The 12,608-nt window shown below is 44.7% G+C and overlaps 1 protein-coding gene across 2 annotated transcripts in view; it reads left to right on the top strand.

The window, feature by feature from the left end:
* The first annotated feature begins 4,332 nt into the window (after positions 1 to 4,332).
* The window catches only part of FBXO21 (F-box protein 21), a 36,720-nt gene continuing 28,444 nt past the window's right edge, over positions 4,333 to 12,608 (top strand). For both annotated transcript variants that reach the window (XM_032800028.2, XM_075060077.1), the window contains exons 1-3: positions 4,333 to 4,538; positions 8,440 to 8,575; positions 9,751 to 9,845. In XM_032800028.2, the coding sequence (XP_032655919.1) occupies positions 4,357 to 4,538; positions 8,440 to 8,575; positions 9,751 to 9,845 (413 nt within the window). In that variant the 5' untranslated portion in view covers positions 4,333 to 4,356. The remainder of the gene's footprint in view (positions 4,539 to 8,439; positions 8,576 to 9,750; positions 9,846 to 12,608) is intronic.

Below are 12,608 nucleotides of genomic sequence, written 5' to 3' on the forward strand. Positions count from 1 at the left end.
ATTGGGTAAGCCTCTCAGAAATCCTGGTTTCTTATATTTTGAAAAGACCTGAAGATTGAGTTCTCCTTGCTTCTGGCAACGTCTGAGTTCTGGGCTGTATGTGGTTCCCTAGGAGCAGGGCAAAAGCGCCTTTCAAGCAGGACTGGTTGTATGGCACTGGTTCCCATCTAGTTAGAAACACAGGCTGAAATTCTCCTAGCTCCCAAAGGATTTTGGGTGCTCTATTCCAATTCATTTCAAAAGGAACTGGGTATCTAATTCACTTTGGCAGATTTGAAAATCTCAGCTTTTTAAATGACTTGTCTCATGAGGAGCAAAGACGCAAAAGTGAAATGGAGACATTTGCGAAATGTGACAAAGGTTTGGTGAAACCTCTACAATCTAGAGGTTTCCTGAATTCTCTAACTGTCCTGGGTTTTCCTGTGTTCGCTGGAACTCCATCTTTTCCAAATTCTCTCAGCCTCGTGACCCTTCCGCCTTCCCCTTGTAGCTTTGTGCCTTCCGTTTATTTTTTAAACAATGCCATGAGTTAAGAGCATCGGCTTGACTCTCACTTTGTGTTTCCTGAGGTGGGTGGACAGATTGGTACATTTTGTAGCATTAAATGTGATTCAAACGTAGGTTTCTTTCTAAGGAAGGAGGGTGGGCAGGTGTTGTATTTGATCATACCAGTGCTTTAAGCAGTCAGAAACATGGTTTCCCCTACCTCTGAGCTCTCAATGCTGCTAAAATCTCTGCCACTCATACAATGTACTCCAGCACCTCTCTCATGGACTGACTCCTGCTCTGTTTGCGAGGTATCCACACTGTTCTAAAGCATGCACCTCTCTGTATAGTTCCAATCTTTTGATTTTATGGAATAAAATACCTATGCCTGTTTGCATTACAGTCAAAATAAAAAAGTGGACTAAATCTAGTGGACTGTCTTGTTAGTTGATTTTTCTTTTTCTCTTGTGGGGTTCCTGACGCTGAAAATGCCCTGTCTACCTCACTACATCCCACTGTCCCTCCATTGACTAACAATAGTAGAAAATGCTGGTGCTTTACAAAAGAAAACTGTGAGACCTCTTGTATTTCTCTGTGAGAGATGCTCACTTCCTTGCAGGGCTGCTTGGTTTCTGAACATTACATCGTAACCCTGTTTGCACTGTGAACCCTCTGGAGGGGTCCTTACATGAGAAAATATCTAAGCTGAACAGGGTTAGATGCCTACTCTGTCTATTCAACACCATCCATTGTTGGAGCTGCACCAGTCATAGTGTAGTCAATGCCAGCGAGAACTGGAATACCTGTCTGGCACGAAGAATGGCGGCAGGGGGCAGCGAGATGGACAGAATCCCTGTGTAACTGTAATGTTGCCCATGCCTACTGTACTGTCAGCTGATATAAGATACCTTTACTTAGATACAACACCCACATACTCTGTCTGTCTGTCTGCAGGAATAAGAATAGAATAGAGTGAGGTCAGGACTAAAGCCCAGATCCTGACATACCTGTACCTTGGGGACATTCAGTTCAAGATCAGAATCCAAATCCAAATTTTGCATCTTGGGACTCAACCTCCAAAACAATTGTTACCCATGGAGCCTTTCGGGCCAGCAAAATCCAGATCCAGTGCCCCATATCCCCAGGGCAGTGTGTTTGCTAGTGGGAGTCACACACCACAGACAAAGGGCTGCCTCCTAAACATGAGGAAGCTTCAAAAAACCCTGAAGAACTAGGATAAAAAGGGCAGAACTAGCCCCAAGGGGGATTGGCACTGGTTGTGGGCTCTGATGCAGAGATCTCAATAGTCAACAATTCAGAGAAGGCAGAGCTCATTAATGGGGTGTCAAAATGCCCATGACTGCATCTCTCCAGGATGTTCTGTCAGGACCATACCCTGCCCCTCAGTCCCAGGCTGGGGCAGGGACAGTCTGGCCAATAACCCAAAGGCTGGTCAGCAGTTACCCCGCAAAAGACCCTGCTTTCCCAGCTCCTCCAGGGCATTCCCAGTCGCTGGGACCAGACACTGTTGGAGATGGGCCTGGGGCACAGAATTCTGATCCCAAGCTGGATTTCTACCCTTTCCCAAAGATTGAGGTATTTGGTTATGAGGTTTGGTCTCAGGTCCATCTTTAATGGACCCAGAGATGCCAAGAGGACAGGGCCTGGCAGCAAAGCACATCACCTCCTAGTGTGTATGTGTAGTGAGTCTTGTGAAGGTGCTAAGAAGTGGATGGTGAACAGTGGAATCCATTTTCCGGAAATCCTAGGGGTGTGTGGGTGAAAGATAGAGCATGAGAGACTTCCTAAGCTCCCTGATCTGTGGCATGCATGATGAATCAATACCAGAGATAGGGCCATCCAGCAAATTTCTGCTTTGGATTTGAAATACCCCAAGGGCAAGGGATGTTTGGCCTTGTGACTTTCTTTCAGCCCATTATACAGATGGGAGCTGGTAAGTAACTTCAGACCAGGTTTGGATTCAAAACCTCTGTTAAATTCCAGGGGCTTGAGACCCAGGGTTTTGGTTTGAGAAAAGGCAGGTCTCTCTTGATTGAAATAGGGCAGTAGGAAAGAAAATATTATGTGGGGAGTAACTAAGGACACTAACATTAAAAAGACTGAAACAAGGAAAAGATCAAGGGACCAAATTGTAAGAAGTAAAAAAGTGACCTGTGTGTGCCTAGCCCTGTAATGACACTCATTCATATTTAAGCACTTAAGTAACTTTGGCCTGATTCCAGAGTGGATGAGCACCCACAACTCCCACTGAAGTCAATGAGACTTCAGCAACTCTTAGAACCAACCCACTCATTCAGTACTCACATATGGACTTAGTTGTTCAACTTTCAGGGCCGCCCAGAGGATTCTGGGGGCCTGGGGCAAAGCGAGGGAGCTGCAGTGCTTGTACTCACCTGGCAGTGGTCTGGGTCTTCAGCGGTATTTCGGCGGCGGGGGACCTTCAGTCGCTCCATGTCTTCGGCAGCACTGAAGGGCCCCCCCACAGCCGAAATGCCGAAAAAGACCCGGAGCAACTGAAGAGCCCCCCCACCGCCAAAATGCCACCAAAGACCCAGACCGCCGCCGGGCCAGGGCTCGCGGGGCCCCTGCGGGGCCCGGGACCTGGGGCAAATTGCTCCACTTGCCCTCCTCTCTGGGCGGCCCTGTCAACTTCAAGCAATCTGTTTTGAACATTTTGGCCTTGGGGCAAATGAGAAGGAGAAGGGCTCAGTTCTGATGGGAGCTGGGTAGGCGACTAGTCCCATATATCAGAGGGGTAGCCGTGTTAGGCTGGTTCTATTAGTCTTTGCTGCTAGTCCCAAATAGTTTCTCTTAGGAGGAAAGAGCGGTTGAAACGCAGCAGCCTCCTTGGTTAAGAGCAGTTGAAAAGTGATATCACACTGGCAATGACATTACTGGGTGTCACAAGGGGGTGGCTCCCTCTTTCCATTGCTTTCTCTCTCACACCTGCCACTGGAGGCTGGTTGGAGTGGGGGGCATTGTGACAATGTCCTGGAGCAGTCTAACATTTGTGATATAATAGTGAAAATTCACAGGCCTCACAAAAAGAACAGGAGTACTTGTGGCACCTTAGAGACTAACGAATTTATTTGAGCATAAGGCAGCAGCGTGCATGAGAATCTTCAGCCTACACTGAGAGAGACAACATGAGTGTGAATGACAGCAACAGCGAGAGAGACAGGAGCCCATCGGACCCCAGCGGTGCAGGTCACTGAGTCTGTTCTCCGCCCAGATCAGGAGCTAGGAGGAGCCCCTGTCTTGCTCCAGTGGTAATGAGCTCACTTGCAGCCCTGACTACTAAGATAATTTGTATAATCAGCCTTATGCTTCAGGGCTTCAGCTGGCCAACTGCAGAGGACAGGATGAAATTTTGCCTCCCTGACGCACAACTGATCAGCTGCATTATAGGTGTTTTTTCATGTTCCTCTGACTCCTCAGGTCTGGGCCAGGCAGAGCAGCGGATGGAAAGGACCATGAGGCAGCACAGCGAATGCCCTGTTCCCAGAGGCTGGGCTCGTGTTCAGGGTCACGCCGAGCCCCAGGTTTGGGGATGGGAAGGAAGTGGCAGTCTGGCAGGCACCCCGGGAGTCACGTTCCCCTGATGCATGGACGAGGGATCCCCTGTTAGGATCATCGGGGCCCATCCTGCCTAGTCAATTCTCTGCCACGAGGCCTCAGGCACTGGTGGAACCTCGGTCTCCACCCCCGTCATCCCCCCACCGTCCCACCTTTGCTCTGCGGCTCTCCGGGAATCGAACTTTGCAGACGCTCCCTACGGCTGCGGGTCCCCGCCTCGCGGCGGAGTGGGCGGGGCCGCGCGCGGGTCACTCACTCAGGGAAACAGCCAAGATGGCGGCGGCGGAGGCCGGCGGGATGGGCCTCACCGACCTGCCCGGGGAGCTGCTGGAGCTGATCCTGTGCAGCGGGGTCCTGAGCGCCGCCGACATCGGCCGCGTCTCCTGCACCTGCCGTCGGCTGCGGGAGGCGTGCGGGGCCCGCGGCAAGGTCTGGCGGGAGCGCTTCCGCCGCCGGTGAGCGCCGAGCCGGGAGCTGGGGCGGGGCCGGTTCCGAACGAGCCGGGGGGCGCTAGGGCAGAGCCCGGGGGGGGAGGTTCCGACCCAACCCGGGGGTGTCGGGGTAGAGCCGGGGGAGGGGCGGTTCCGACCCAGCCGGGGGGCGTCGGGATAGAGCCGGGATGGGTTTCTGATCCAGCCCAGGAGCGCCGGGACATAGCCAGGTGGGCGGTTCCGAGCCAGCCAAGGGGGGCCCGGGGGGGTGGTTCTGACCCAGCCCGGGGGCGTGGAGGCAGAGCGGGGGAGGCGGTTCCAACCCAGTCGGGGGGTGCCGAAGCAGAGCCCGGGAGCCTGGTTCCGACCCAGCTGGGGGGTGCCGGAGAGCAGGTACTGACCCAGTAGGAGGGGGAGCAGCGAGTTTCAGGCTGTGACCTACCCCCCAGTAGGGTTCTAGGCCCTGGGTGTTTGCTGATTCAAGTCAGACTGATCTGTGTGTGGACAGGCAGGAGGCTTGGGCTCAAACCTGAGTCTGACCCTGGGTTTTTGATGCTGTGTAGACACTTTATCAGGGCTTCTGTGGGAGAACACCCTGTGTACAGTATCCTGGGTATGTCTGCATTGCAATTAAACACCTGCTGCTGGTCTCAGTTAGCTGACTCACACTGGGACTGGAAAGCTGTAAAACTGGGGTGTAGATGTTTCCCCCCTCGGGCTTCCAGGGCTCGGTCCCCAGCCTGAACATCTACACTGCAGTTTTACAGCCCTGTAGCTTTAGCCCTTCCAGCCCAAGTTAGCTGACACCGGCCAGCCATGTGTGTTTTTAACTGGCATGCAGACATACTTTGAGGCTGCTGAAATGTGGAATAAACTGAGTTGAGTGAATAATTGATTTTCTGATTCTGGGGCTGAACCAAAAAATCTGGAAAAAAAATATATTTAAAAATTTTCACTAGTTCAGTTTTATCATGCCAAGCTCCATCCCCATAATTTTTTGTTTCAGGTTCAACAAAACATTTTGATGGACCCAAAATGTGGTGGTTGTTTTTTTAATTCCCTTTTGGGTCACTTTTAGGTTTTGCTGCTGTTTGTTAAAAAATAGGTAAATTTCTAAATGAAATGCCTTTTCAATAGTATTTCATTTTGTTTTGTCAAAGCTATTCACCACATTTGACCTGAATTCATGAATAGTTTGTGTTTTAAAAAGTGCATTTTTGGCAAGTTTACTATTTGCTGGAGATTTTTTGCCCAGCACTAGTTTGTAGAGAAAGAGAGAGATTAGAGGGCAATGATGCACCTGTTAGATGGATGTGACTCAGTGCAACTCACTCCAGAAATTTTGGTGGTAAAATCCAATAAACAGGACATGTTGTTCTTAGGTGACCTATTTTCTCTTATTCAAAAGCATCATACTCAACGTGATTGTCATGTGAAGAAGTGTACATACAGACGAATGCCCTTTTAGTAATATAAGAAATGTTAATTTGTTTTTGTAACTGGGAGTCCATAACGTGTATTGCATTTGAAAACTGTAGCTCAAAACAACAACCAAAGCTAGTAAAATATCTTTTGCTGACCTCTTATGGAAAAGACAAAGGGCTAATTAGGGAACTCTTCTGCCCTGCCCCATCCCACCCCTATCCATTACTGTATTTGGTAACCCATAGTGAGCAAGTGAACCAAACTTCGAGATTGTGGCTTGGTGAAATAAGGAAAATAATGTTGTCAGTCACTCCCATCACAAGCATTGGTTGAAATAGATAAGTATGTGTGTAGTTCAGAAGTCTTTCAGTATAAGCTATTGTCAATAAAATTAGTTTTGAGGGCTGTCGGATTGGGTAGTGCAAGTGATTACATCTGCTTGTTTCACTTTCTCAGAAATCATAAACTCAACAGATAAAAATGTTCTCAAATTAATTTTTTACATCTAAAATTGAACTCCTATAAAATTTCAGTTTGAATGTACTGTTCCAAGGACTAAAATCCACTATACAATCTGTGATGAATCTCTGTAATTCACTAAAGCTACTGGGCTTTCTAGATTAGAATAAATTCATTTGCTATCTGGTTTTGTTCACATCTTGGCACCAAAAGATAAATTGTGTTGCTGTCTCTAACTGCCAGTTGGCTTCTAAAATGGAGGTTAGTAAAGGAAACTGTTCTTTCTCCACCTGTGAAAGAGGCTACTGAACAATAGCTAGTTCATCAATTCAGCAAACTATGACTTTGGATAGGTAGCCAGATATGTTCATCAATTCAGTGGTTACAATTTCAGGAGCAAGCCTGAACTTTTAGAATGGTTCAGAGTCATTCTTGAAATTGATTATGGTGAATGATTAGTAGACGCTCATGTTGCAGTAGTATCCACGGCTTTGATAATAGAACTTTTGGCAAGAGTTTAGATACTGACCTTGTAATCCTGGCCAGATTCCATTTTGAGTAATTACATTTTATCTCTCTCAAATTCTCACTGTAATTTTAGTTGGACAAATTATTCTTTGCTTATCATACTAAAATAAACAGTTGTTAGTATTGTTGCAATGTGGCTGCATTTTAGTGATGGGTGAGTAATTGGGGATCCATTAGAATGAAAGGTACTATAGAAATGCAAATATATTTGGCTAGCCTCTAAGTTTGTGCCCCAGCAGATTCAGGGTAGCCTTATTTTTAACTAATACTAAAATATTCTCCATCTGTTTTAGTTCAAACAGTATTAGTTACACATTGACTTGGTTAATATCTATTAAATAGAAATAAAAGATGTCATTCATTACTTTAAGAATCTGGACACATTTTATTTAAGGCAAGTCATGTCATTGCTTGAGGAAAACCTGGATTTTTACTTTTCAGATTTGTGACGGGAAACCTGTAACATTCAGATCAAATTTTAAAAATAAATATTAAAATTTAAAGCAAGTTACAAGTAACCTCTTATCTTAAGAAACCGCACACAATATTTCTAGCTGTACTGAGTGCAATTCTGCCTCATCTTTTAAACACCTTCATTAAGCAGCTGATTTTTCTGTGTCTTTTGAGCAGTCATGGGTATCGTTGTGCTGGTTCTTATTCTCTTTCACTGGGGCTGCCACTGAACAGATGTCTCAAATGATGCCAGTTTATTGGGGAAAGTGCTTTTGTTTATGCTAGCCTCAGAAATGACCTTTCATTTCAAATACATTTTGTGGCTTAGAGATAGTGAGAAGGGCTTTGTACTTTGTTAGCTTTCAGACTGAAGGGCTGATCAAAACAGGTGCATCTTCAAGTTTGTGTGTGTGTGTGTACTTTAAAAGTACTTGCAGAAGCTGTTAGTAAGATTGATTTCAGAATTTCGTGATTTTCCTGCAATAGTTGATGTCATTGTTTACACCTAACTCAGTATCCAGAGCTACATTCTGCATACCCTTTTAGTTAGAGATTTCAGCTATAGCAGGAGAAACATAGGGCAATGAATTCAAGTCTTGTTAGTTGAGAGCAATGTCACCTCTGAGCTGTTTTGTCTTTAATATTAGAAAATATATGTAGTTTAAAACTATAGGCTTATTCTCTTATTGATCTGAGGACTTAAAATTAATTTGTAAAGCTTTAGGGGGAGATTCTCAGAAGGGCCTAAGGTATTTAGGAACATAAGTCCCATTCAAGTCTCTATCTGTGCCTCTTCAGCACTTTTCCCCGTAATGCTTACTTTGTGTTTACTGTAATTTCTTACGATCTAACCAGAAATAGTCAGACTGGAGGGGAATAGGAATTATACTCTGCTTCTTGGATAAATTTTAAAAATAGAACATGTCTTGACTTATCTCAGGTACTCGAGTCACAGATGGTTAACTGCCTAGCAATAAGTAACACATTTTACAATATTAAACTGTCATGTGGAGGCTGCAATATATTAACCACTGAACCTGTTCCTGTGTGTGTTATGTAGGTGGCCATCGCTACTGAAATACTACAGCCAGACAGACAACGTCAATTGGCTAAAGGAATATAAAGCACGGCACAATGCCGGCTTAGAAACTCGACGAATTGTAGCATCATTCTCCAAAAGATTCTTCTCAGAACATGTAAGTTTTCTAATTTATTATACTCTTGAAAATAACCTAGCCGTTTGTGCACTAGTATCTCTTACTTCATATTTCTTGTCGTCGTCTTCTTGCTCTGAGGTTGAATCTTTACATTCCCTTCTACTAGCCATTATTCTTATGATTTACTTGTATTGCAGTAGCATCTAGGATCCCCAGTCATGGACCAGGACCTCATGTGCTAATGTGCTGTACAAACGAGAATACTGTCCCTGTCCAGTAGAGCTTCCAATCTAAGTATAAGAGAAGAGAGAACAGATGGATACGAGAGAAAGTACGAGGAAACAATGAGACACTACTGACCAAATAGACCAGATGGATGTAGGGTGGGGGAAAGGGCGTAACACATAGGCAAAGTGAAAAATATGATGGTGGTAGATGTCATGGTAGTTCCATGATTTTTTTCCCCTTTGGGTGGGTTGACTTCGGAGGGGAACCGATGAAAGGAAGGGGATAAGGCAAGGGAGGAGAGACAGGTGTGGACTGAAGCTGATGTCAAGGGACTTGCGAGGGCAGGATGAGGAACAAACAGCCAATCAGGACAGGGCAGAGACAGTCAGAAGTTGGAAACATACTGATCCTTCAGAAGTGGCTATCTTCTCATTCTTTTCAGATTAGTTGGCTCTGCCATTTTTATAGATTGTGTGACAATGTGTTCTCATGAGTGGAGGGTACTGGGGCTAGACCAGCATTTTTTAAGAAATAATATAGATATAATCAATAGATACAAAGTACTATGTTTTACAGTAAGTAAAAGTAACATTTTTACTTACTGTAAAACTTTCTTTAGCATTTGTGAACTTTTACATACAGTGTAAAACTAACAGGACCACTGGGTCAGCCACATGAGGAATTACTACCCTCTTATTTGTTTACTGGGGCCCATGGCTGGTCATTGATGTTTACTCAGATACATCTTTCATCATAGCTGGAAGACTGCAAAACTTCAGGTCACTTGAATTATTGGAGGCCTAGTACTATAGATGAGCACCCTCCAATGAGAACTCTGTTTTCAGGCCTGGAAAATCTGTTTTCAGTTCAATTTCACTTGTATACACAAAATATTAAATTGGGAGCTTGAAACTTCTTTGAAATTACCTATTTCTGCTTGAGAAAGTAAACTCTTCTGTAGTGTGTAACAGTGTTCTGTTTGCCAGGTCCCCTGTGATGGCTTCAGTGACATTGAGACTCTTGGGTGTCCAGGTCACTTTTTTGAGGACGAGTTGATGTCTATCCTTAACATGGAAGGAAGGTGAGAGAAAAATGAAAGGAGTTTGCTGAATGGAGGTGAATGCTACAGTGCTGAATGCACTCTGGTCAAATTCAGGCTCATTTCATCCTCCCTTGTTTAAAAGAAACAGATAAATGTCATAGCCTAGTAAATCTCAGCATTATGAAGTTTATCTTGATATTCACCTTCCTTTTCCTTAGGTAGTATCTGTCTCTTTGTTTTTAAACTTCAGAGCAAGCTTAATGGAAGTAACTTTCCAGAGGGAAAATACTTATATATTCTACAAGAAGCAGGGCTTTTGGCACAATGTGCTTGTAGTCCTTTCCATTGCTTTTCTGGTTTTTGTTAGGGAAGTGCAGCTTATAACCTTTTTTGTCTTGAAATCAGCTTGTTTGAGCCACTACAAAATGCACTCTTTGGTTAAATTGCATAAATACAAGCATGTTACATTGATCACTTACATTAAAGGTAGAAACAAACCAATACAACTCTGGTTCTTGTCTGTGTAAATATTTTTGTTGCCATTGTTAGTCTCTGGAGCGGTGAAGAGGTGAGCATTATCATTCAAACAAGGGTCCATTACAGTGCTGTGCTATCAGTGGCGTACAATCAGTAGAATGCTGCTTCTGTTGTGATTGAAATGACAGTAGATTTCTCTTAGGCCTTGGCTACACTGGCGCTTTACAGCGCTGCAACTTTCTCGCTCAGGGGTGTGAAAAAACCCACGAGGAGGTGGAGTACCTGCAGTGCTGGAAGAGCTCTCTCCCAGCGCTGGCGCTGCAACCACACTCGCACTTCAAAGCGCTCCCGCAGCAGCGCTTTGGAGTTTCGAGTGTAGCCAAGCCCTTAATGTTGCCCGGTAGCCTGTTGTCCTGATTAAAGGGATTGTTTAAAAAGACTTAAACTAGAATGAAACTATTCATTTAATTTTCTCGTCACATTTATTTTGTTACTTCTGTGTTGAAATGGGGGCTTTCATTTCATATTTGACAACTGATTAAACACAATTTGAGCCTTTGCACTCGCCAAATGCTTTCTCATAAAGCAGAATTCATGCTAATTACACCCTGATTGAGCTGCAGTCCTTGCCATTCAATTTCATTAGGCTAAACCGTTTCCCTGGCAAATGTCCCAATAAAGCGACTGTCCCTATGGAGCATCCTGATTAATTAGTGGAGGATAAAGTATTATGAGATTTGATTCTTTCAGTTGGCAGGATGCAGAAGAGTTGCTTGGTCTATGGCTTGGGGGAGAAGGAAGAAGAGCAGGGGAAGAGAAGGGAATTCTCTTCAAGGAAGCAATTCAAATGTGTTTCAATGGAAACTCCACAACATGAAGAAGGAAGCCAGACTGAACAGCGACATTTATTTTCTGAGCAAATGTATGAAACGGTACATTCCTGAGGACTTACCATCTGTAACCCTCTGACCACTACATACAACTTCGTATACGCTGAACAGCTCTGTGGAAGGACCTCAGAAAACTGAGAAGCCATTTTCTGTATCTTACATACTCCAGAAGAGACCATCTCAAACAAGAAATCATCATATGCTCCTACGCACTGGAAGAAAAAAAAATCAGCAGACCTACCTAATGATCATGCAGGAAACACAAAACAACTACTTAAAAAAAACTCACCTGTGACAGCCATCCAACACACAAACAAAAGGTGGAACCAACTGCCACAATTCCACAATGCACAGAATAACACCTCTGGGAGAAACCAAAGACACCACGACCAAGCACATGGACACCGACGACAACCCAACATCATCAACCTATCAAGACTGCTCCTAACCGGACCTGAAATATCTGTACACTCCAAGAGACTGAATTTCTGCCCCACCACAGAACCTGATACCTTACTAGCATGTGGAGAACTAGAATAAATCTTGTGCTGACTCCATGACAACACTACCCACAGCTTCCACATCCCCACTGACAGTCCATAAGAAGAAAAAATCTGATTGGATCTCTCCCCCCATGGACAAAACCACACACTGGATCATTACATCAATTGCTTTAAGAAAAAAAATTGACTCTGAAATCCTCAGCAAATGTTAAGTATCAGAGAGGTAGCCGTGTTAGTCTGGATCTGTAAAAGCAGCAAAGAATCATGTGGCACCTTATAGACTAACAGATGTTTTGGAGCATGAGCTTTCATGGGTGAATACCCACTTCGTCGGATGCATGTAGTGGACATTAGGGCAGGTGTGTATATTATGCAAGCAAGACACGGAGAATAACAAGTTAGTTCTAATCAGGGAGTATAAGACCTGTTCTAGCAGTTAGGTGTGAAACCAAGGAGGGAAATGGATTTTGTGATGCTGCCATAACGTCTTTGTATTATCCTGAGGACTGTGGTCCGTAATTTGCAGCTGTAATTTGAATCCAGCTAGTGCAATTTCTGTCAATTGAAGTTCGTGTCTGAGTCTTTTTTGCTGCAGAATGGCACTTAGATCATTTAAGTATAGTGGGGCCAGGGAGGGTTGAAGTTCTCCTTCAGGTATTTTGTATGTTGCCATTCCAATAGTGACTTTGTGTCATTATCCTTTTCGGTAGAGATGTCGCAGTTTGGCGATGTACATAGGATAGTAGGGGCATTGCGTGGCATTATATAGGGTATATTACAAATTGGTGGACGTGCAGTGAACTGTAGCCCGATGATGTGTGTGGTCGTCTTGATCTTTTGTAGTGTGGTGATCAGGTAGCGCTGCGGTAGATATGTGATGGCAAGAGTGGCATCAAGGTTTGTTGCTGATTACGTTCTGAGCTGGAGATTAC

Source organism: Chelonoidis abingdonii, chromosome 22 (genome assembly GCF_003597395.2).
Source record: "Chelonoidis abingdonii isolate Lonesome George chromosome 22, CheloAbing_2.0, whole genome shotgun sequence".
Taxonomy (NCBI): Eukaryota; Metazoa; Chordata; order Testudines; family Testudinidae; genus Chelonoidis; species Chelonoidis abingdonii.